Source organism: Ictalurus furcatus, chromosome 13, assembly GCF_023375685.1.
Source record: "Ictalurus furcatus strain D&B chromosome 13, Billie_1.0, whole genome shotgun sequence".
NCBI classification, from domain to species: Eukaryota; Metazoa; Chordata; class Actinopteri; order Siluriformes; family Ictaluridae; genus Ictalurus; species Ictalurus furcatus.
The window spans coordinates 11,204,179-11,212,884 of NC_071267.1; the positions used below are offsets into that span (position 1 = coordinate 11,204,179).

Below are 8,706 nucleotides of genomic sequence, written 5' to 3' on the forward strand. Positions count from 1 at the left end.
GACTTGCATTGTCTTTTGATTTTTTATAAATGGCTAAGTTGATCTGTAAATATGACTTATTTTGGCAAAACTGTACTGAATAAACCTTTTTACTGGCATGCTTTGCTGTTTTATTAACAAGCTTATGAAATGAGAAAGTCTGCAGTAGGAGTTCCATGACATTTATTGATAATTGACCAAAAATACAGCTTGTAAACTAAGACACCATCAGTTCCATCATTATCTTTTTCAAGGTATTAAGATAAGTAATTCATGAACAGATACTGATCCTCATAATGATCAGGCTGACTCTTTGCAAACTGCTGCTAAGATTTGACAAATATTGCAGGACTAATGACATAATTTAAATCTATTTGATATGCTCAAAATCATTGTTGTGTGTCATTGTCCCACAAGCATTAAACACATCAGTGGATCAGAAATGATGTCAAATCTGAATCAATACAGAGCCAGCAGTTCAGGCAAAAAACATCCTGATCCCGAAAACTGAAAACCAGTGTCTGGATGAATACTGTAACTCAATTGGCAGACTAAACAAAAATGAACCGCTATTATTTATGTCCAACTTGAAATCTGAACTAAAGTGTTTCAGTTTTGGCCCTCTTTACAGCTGGAGTTTCTTCCTCTGGCTGCTCGATGGGTGGTTGGCTCTTCTTCTTCTTCATCATGTGAATAATACCCAACGCTGTCATACGGGTCTCTGTATTGGAAAAGCACAAAAAACCCCACACATTTTTCTTATAAATGTTTAGAAAATAGTATGCATTTGTTTGACATTACAACGGAAACATGACAGGAGTAAAAATCTTTAATAAATGTAAACGAATAGTTTACTAGCAATATAAAAACAAAGTAAAACTACAAGTAATTCAGGTATTTTAACACATACTACCACAGCACAGTTGAACACTTGAATCAAACCGGTCAGAAGGTGTCGATTAATTTTCTATAACAGCATCTGACAGCAGAGCCAGTTACAGGGTGTTTATGCTGGACATAATGTATTACTGATTTAATCTAAACCTAATACATAATAATAACAGAATTAAATGTGTTAAAAATTAACAAATTAAAATCAATCATTGTTGATATGTTGAAGCTTTCCCTAAGGTGACATTTGTTTACCATTTATGGAAGGAGTTTCTGGTGTCAGCACTTTCTAACGGTCTGCTGAACGTTGCACTTTGAGGTTTCACGGTAACAAGCAGCATTTTACAACATACACTGATCACAACATTAAAACCACCTGCCTAATATTGTGTAGGTTCCCCTGTGCCACCAAAACAGCTCTGACTCATCAAGGCATGAACTCTACAAGTCCTCTGAAGGTGTGCTGTGGTATCTGGCACCAATACGTTAGCAGCATATCCTTTAAATCCTGGAAGCTGCGATGTAGGACCTCCATGGATCAGACTTGTTTGTTCAGTACATCCCATAGATGCTCAATCAGATTGAGATCTGGGGAATTTGGAGGCCAAATCAACACCCTGAACTCTTTCTCATGTTGCTCAAACCATTCCTGAACATGTTTTGCAGTGTTTCAGGGCTCATTATCCTGCTGAAAGAGGCCACTGCCATTAGGGAATACCGTTACCATGAAGGGGTGTATGTGGTCTGCAACAATGTTTTGATAGGTGGTACATATCAAAGTAACATCCACATAAATACAAGACCCAAGGTTTCCCAGCAGAACATTGCCCAGAGCCTCTGCAGCTTCCCCTCCTTCCCATAGTGCATCTTGGGGCCATCTCTTTCCCAAGGTAAGCGATGCACATGCACCTGGCCGTCCACATGATAATATGATTAATCAGACCAGGCCACCTTCTTCCATTGCGCCATGGTGCAGTTCTGATGCTCACGTGTCCACTGTAGGTGCTTTCGACATTGGACGGGGGTCAGCATGGGCACTCAGACCAATCTGTGGCTACATAGCAAGCTGCGATGCACTGTGTGTTCTGACATCTTTCTATCATAGCCAGGATTAACTTTTTCAGCAATTTGTGCTGCATTAGCTCTTCCGTGGGATCGGACCAGACTGGCAAGCCTTCACTCCTTATGCACATCAAGGAGTCTTGGGAACCCACGACCCCGTCGCCGGTTCACCGGTTGTCCTTCCTTGGACTACTTTTGGTAGGTACTAACCACTGCATATGTCGTTTAGCAATCACAATTTGTCAAAGTCTCTGGCAAAGACAAAGGACAATCTGCCCTTGTCAAATTCGTTCAGATTCTTATGCTTGCGCATTTTCTTGCTTGCAACACATCAACTTCGAGAACTGACTGTTCACTTGCTGCCTAATTTATCCCACCCCTTGACAGGTGCCACTGTAACGAAATAATCAATATTGTTCACTTCACCTGTCAGTGGTTTTAATGTTATGGCTGATCAGTGCATCACTTCCAGAGAACTAACTTGTTTCATAAATGCTCCACAACATTAAATGTTACTATGAACTGATACAAGGTACGATGTGATTTTCAATAAATAGAAAAATTGAAAACTGCTGTCAAATCACTGTGGTATAAAGGAATAAAACTCTTCGGGAGGTGCTGTAACAGGAAAATAACCAATTTTGAGGAGGTAACAGACATGTGCTTTGCATAGGGCCACATTACACCACCCCTGGTGGTTATTTTGATTATTTAACTATAACAGCACACCAGCAATATTTTATTCCATACATAAATGGATGTTAGTGAGGGTGCAAATAATTTTACCTCCATGCAGTATAACGGATCGGCAGTTTGTGGAGACTGCAGCTTTCGCGTCCCCTTCAGAGAGACCGAACACTAGCCCACTATATTCTGAATTAAGGACCAAGCCAAATACATAAAGGACTTCAAATACCATACAACTCTAACTGTACGTTCACACATGCAGCGGTTCGATCGGTGCAAGTCGCCAGTTGCTGTACTATGAAGCTGCCACTGGGCATTACTACTGGTTGCTATAGAGACGTTTATCAGTGGGTGGCGCAACTAGCATTCCACATGGGACAACAAATCAGTTTCCCTGCCGCTAAAATGAAACATTCTGGAGGTAGAGCGTTTGTATATAAAGTTCACCAGTGTATACATATGCATCTTATCCATCAAGACAGGTCAGAAGCAGTGTGTGTTCTTTGCGATTGTCGCAGTCTATCTGTACAAGAGCTGCGGTTGGATGAGGTATGTCCAAACTTTTGACTGGTACTATAGCTATATGTTTAAAATGCATTATTTTAGGATTTAATCAGCCAAATCTGATTGTCTATCTAGGTTACTCAGCTAATCATGGGTATGGTATGCTATTTGTCATGTCACACATGGTTGATATGGTCCATAATTAAAAGCTAATATTCCAGGCTATTGAATGCTTTACTCAACTTAATTGGAATTCCCATGATGTCGGGTTAGGTTTTTCCACACATCGTTAACACAAGCCCCCTCCCCTTCCCCCTAGGGGCCAATTGCGAAATTTTTCCTCCATCTTTTCTGCACTACAGTATTGGGCAGGAGACGGCTCACATGCGCTCTACTGTCTTCACTCTCATTGGAAGTCGCCTCACCAAGTCACTCCATATTTGCATAAAGTTAAACTTTTCACAACTTCGACGCGTCAAGTCCCCAGTGGTCGTTGTCGCTCATGCCACCAGCTCTCATTGAAAACCAGTGGCCTCCTGACGCCTTGCCGCTGCGAGTCGCTGTATGTATGAATGTACTTTAACAACTGTAAAGGATACAGATTGGCGATGTCATATGGTCCACGCAACTCAAGGGGCTAAAATGCAAAAATCAAGGAGAGCGTCTGAGAATTAAAAAGGACTCTTAATATGCTTAGTCTATTTCACACCGCATGTACAGTAACATTTCAATAAAGAAGTAATGCTCTTACATTCTCCACTCCACTTGTCAGAATGACATTCTGAGAAGGCGAAAATACCAAAGTTACTTCAACACTGAACTCAACACTGAATATCATAGTTGTGTCTTACTGCAAGATAATCACCTTTCCCTTGCACACATCCACTAGGTTGATGGCATTTGCGATTGTGTATTTCTTCATGGTGGAGTCTCTGATGGCCGCTGTGTAGCTTATCTCAAAAAACACCCCCCTTTCGATTGCCTTGAAGAATCAATGTTCACAGTGAAGCGAGTACAATTAGGGAATTATAAGCCTCCTGAATTTTATTGTATTTATCTCTTTGTATAATATTGCTTATCTATTACTCTTATTATTGTTAAATAGATGCTGAGTGTTATAAATAAAACTGTGTAAGAGCACAACTAAACAACAGTCAGTGGTAGAGCTACAATTTCAACGAACCCCATTTACTGGTGACCTTTTGCAATAGAAAGGCTGTTTTTCAGTCGTTGCTATGGAGATGATGTCCACGTCATATGTCATGCAGGCAGCCTGTTTCAACAAGAGATGTACAGAGTTAAACTACTTCACTGCATGAAAATCTAATGTGTAAAGAAAACATTTACAAAGAGAATAATTACAGAGTCAAGATTTATTTACATTCTAATGTGACAAATTTTACCAGCATGTCAATATCCCTAGATGAGAGAAAACTATTTTAGATTTTGTTAACAGAAACATCTGAGGAACCAACAAAGCTGCACTTGATTCTTTACCCAGCATACAGAAAAATCCTCAAGGAAGCTGTCGCAGGAATTCAGTCAAGTGTGGTATTTGGAAACTAAGATCTCTTTTGGACAGGACAGTGTAGTACAGCATGGTGTGCTGTTTCCAAGGTTCATACACATTTTTACCAATAAACTTCCATGACTTTTCAGGCAAATGTTTATGACCATACATTACCTGAAACGTCTATGTATACGTGTAAAATAAGAATAAAAATTCATGTCAAAATTTACCACAGCACATCTTAACTGAAATTAAACCAAAATAACGAGTAAGGTCAGTGTGTATTGAAGAATGTTTACACAGCTATACTATAAAAGCAGTCCATACTACACAAAGGACACTTGAAGAATCGTTTTTATAGTGCACCTTTAAAGCTCATGATCACTATCATCTGCCATTTTATGGAATGAAGCTGTAATAAAGTGGAAAATATCTCCTTTTATGCTATGAAAATGAACAAAATTTGGGTTTGGAATGACAAAGGGAAGTAAATGATAACAGAATTTTCATTTTTAGGTGAACTATCGCTTTAACTTTTTCAGCACAGACCTGATATGGTCATACAGACTCGTATAAAATACAGTGGTTGCAGACACTTGGGGGTTTATTGTCCAGAAAGGAGAATTAAAGGATTAAAGAAAATAGTTAAAGATCTAGATTTGCAAATAATATATTTTTATTTTAATAAATGGCTTTTTCCTAACCACAACCTAAAAACACACGAGTCAAAACCACACGTTTCGCCATGTTCTAGGTTAAGTCTGAGGATGATAACTTTGAGATTTAGGAATCATTTTCTTAGATAAGTGAATTTACTGAAAGGCTACCAGTAAAGCCGGGTAACCACGTTCATTACATTCATTCGCAACATGCACACATTCGTTCGTCATTTTCTGCCTAATATAATGAAAACAGCTCCGTTAATTTTTCTCGTCTCGTCACATTGACAATAACACATTACATTACATAAATCACGTAAATGTTTGCATCCCTGGATATTACTGTCGGTCGTTTAACGTTTCTATTGTGAAACAGTCGTCAAATTTAAAACTTGAGCTACTTAGCTTACATTTTACCTCACGCTCTTTAAAACTGAAGTATCTCGCTGCTTCTGTGAACAGTAAAGCCCCGCCTTCTTTCATTTGATTAGCCAAACATTTTTGACACTGACGAGCGCTGTTAGACGGCCCAGGCAGAGCACTCTAAACATGTTCTGGGTTTATTTATTTTTCTAAAATCTCCAGGCCTGGAACTTGCTATTTTAAAATTCCATGACTTCCAGGTCTTTCATGACCATACAAACCCTGTGTTTCTAAAACCAAAAGTACCTGTATCCTAGGTCGGTTTCATATCACAGTAACCACTAAAGTTCTCTGAAGGTTGTTATACAGCCAAATATGATCAGTACAATACTACTCAAAATCTGCTCCTGAACAGCAGCAAAACAAAGTATGTAGTTGTGGCATAAATGCTAATACAGATCAGCAGCTCCAAAGTAGATGGACAGAAAAATGCTAAGGTTCTAGGTGTTCACTAAACAGACCTCGCCTGATTACACAGCAACATAGAAACGTGATTGCTTTACAGATGGAAGGTTGTGAGTTTGAATCCCGACAATGTCACAGTTATCCGTGGCCAGGCGTTGAAGAGAGAAAAACTGGCCGTGCTCTCTGGGTGGGAGGGATGTTATTACTCTCTCTCCCTTGTCAATCTGAGTGACACTAGCCAATCATTGCCGTCTGTGAGCTCATGTATTCAGAAGATGGCAGAAAGCCCTTTCCTTTAAGTGTTCTCAGCTGGCTGGGATCAAAAAGATGCGATGGCTGGCTTCATGTGACTCCAAACACACGTGTGTTAGCCTTCACCCTCTCTAGCGGGTAGCAGTCGAGTGATAAAGAAAAGCTAGCTAGAGGGCGGGCCTGGCCAAATTACTAAACTGTACTACCTGTGAAGGCTAAGGAAATGGATACTGCCAACTGGGATTCTCAGTGTTAAGTAGGAATAATACTGTACTGTGCTATCTTCTTCTAAGGCCAAAAGTTTGTGGACACCTGACCATCACACCCATATGTGGTTCTTCCCCAAACTGTTGCCACAAAGTTTGAAGCAAAGAATTGTACATCTTCGTATGCTAGTACAGCATTTTTTTTTGTTGTTCATTGTATAGCATTTCAAATCCCTCTTTATTGGAACTAAGGGTCCTAAACATGTTCCAGCATGACAGTGACCCTGTGCGCAAAGCAAGCAAGAAGTGGTTTGCCATGGTTGATGTGAAAGAACCCTGACCTCAACCCCACTGAACACCTTTGGGATGAACTGGAACTCCATCTAAGCACCAGGCCTCCTCTCCTGAAAAACTCTAGTGTACAAACTTCCCAGAAGAGTGGAGGTTATTATAACCAGTCCATACAGGATTTTACAGGGGTTGTTTTTGTGATTGTTGCAATAAAAATGCTTGATTTTGCTGGGGCTTTTATCAAAACTTGCAGAAATCTATTTGACTTGGTGAAGTTGCAACAGCACGAAATTGTTTTGCACGAATTTCACAGTGATGTTTGTTGGTAAATGAGACCTTTTAACTGAACTTGTGTTCGGCGCACATGAATCAAAGAGGGCTTTGGCTGAATGATGTGTCTTGGCCTAAATCTGCGGCAATTTTGAAAAATTGAAAGCTCCTCAGAATATCAAGGAGTTTGCTTGATTTTGCCTTCATTTCTGCCATTGCAAAATCCTGGAGGAACTGTATAGCAGACACTGGGGAATCAACCTGGAACAAGATCTTCAACAAGCACATATGGATGACAGTCATGTGTCCACAAACTTTTGCCCATATAGCGTATAACAATAAAGAACTTGACAGAAACTTACATGGAAGAGTTTCTCAGTTTTGGGATACACGGCCAAAATGTCAAAGTTCTTGTATTCACTGGACGGCCTCTAAAGCGAAAGTCACAAAATAGTATGAGATTAGGAATCGTTATTATGAATGATTTTTTGTTTATATCATGATCGACATTTTGACATTCCATATGAACTTACAAAGTGAGAGGCTTCTGTGGCCACCACCGTCAACCGGTTCAGCACTTTAATTGGTCTGGATTTACCCTGTGTGTGTAGGACAGAAACCAGGAATCAGAAGACTTGCCCTGCTTATTAACATCATCACCCAGATAACAAATTATAACAAATACATCACCTGTACTATGGGGAGTTTCTCACACAACTCTGAAGCAGACAATGGCTTAGGAATTTGCTGCAACAGATACATTATCAAAATTAAAAGGACATTATTAAATGATCAAAATTCAAGTACTCAGTCAGCAGGAATGGAACACTATAATACCTGTTTCTTCTGCTGGGGTTCCACTACATAATTTATTGCAACTGTGGAGTAACCAACTGAAAAATAATATAATTGATATTTGATTAAGTGTGAACATCATACATATACATACATATGTAATATGGGCATGGCTTGAGGCGCCTGGAGTAAAGTTAGTTTATTTTATTTATTTTTTTAACTTTGCTTATAGAGCTATCAACCTAAAACTTACGGTGAGCAGCTGTCTCTATAATGTTTTGCAGCCTTTTCTTGTCGCCGATGGCGATTATGTTTAAATCCATATATACAGACATTTTCGTTTTGAAACTTTGCCGAAAACGCCCAGTTCCACATATAAATAAATATATATATTTTTACAAAAATAAAATTAAACCTATTCTCTCACTTAAAGCTATTTAACGTGCTCTCGTGACACTGCAACGCTTAAAAAGACATACACATCCAGAGCGCTGAGGCATGGGCGCCATATAAAAACGTGGTTTAACGTTCAACAGTTGGTGCTCTTGGGAAATGTAGTTTATATGCGACAGATGTTTCGTTAAGACGTCAAGAACGACACGCTGGTATAAACTACAACACTGCGCTTCCGCTACCAAGAGCCTTTTCGGCTCGACGGAACAATCCGATTGGCGGAATTTAAACAGAAGCCCGCGGACGATGTAAATGCGGAGTTGGTGTGGTTTTTTTTGTTTGTTTGTTAGGTTAAAGTAACAACGGTTAGATAGCACAG

At 39.5% G+C, this 8,706-nt stretch overlaps 1 protein-coding gene across 1 annotated transcript; it reads right to left on the reverse strand.

Annotated features, from left to right (window-relative positions):
• Positions 1 to 141: 141 nt before the first annotated feature.
• On the reverse strand, positions 142 to 8,677 carry rpp30 (ribonuclease P/MRP 30 subunit). The gene is made up of 11 exons (XM_053639900.1): positions 8,188 to 8,677; positions 7,977 to 8,032; positions 7,830 to 7,886; positions 7,673 to 7,738; positions 7,502 to 7,570; positions 4,307 to 4,396; positions 3,989 to 4,105; positions 3,875 to 3,904; positions 3,723 to 3,760; positions 2,719 to 2,798; positions 142 to 700 (listed from the first exon to the last, which is right to left on the reverse strand). Exons 1-11 carry the CDS (start codon positions 8,267 to 8,269, stop codon positions 579 to 581), a joined length of 807 nt encoding a protein of 268 aa, XP_053495875.1. The 5' UTR covers positions 8,270 to 8,677; the 3' UTR covers positions 142 to 578.
• Positions 8,678 to 8,706: the final 29 nt, after the last annotated feature.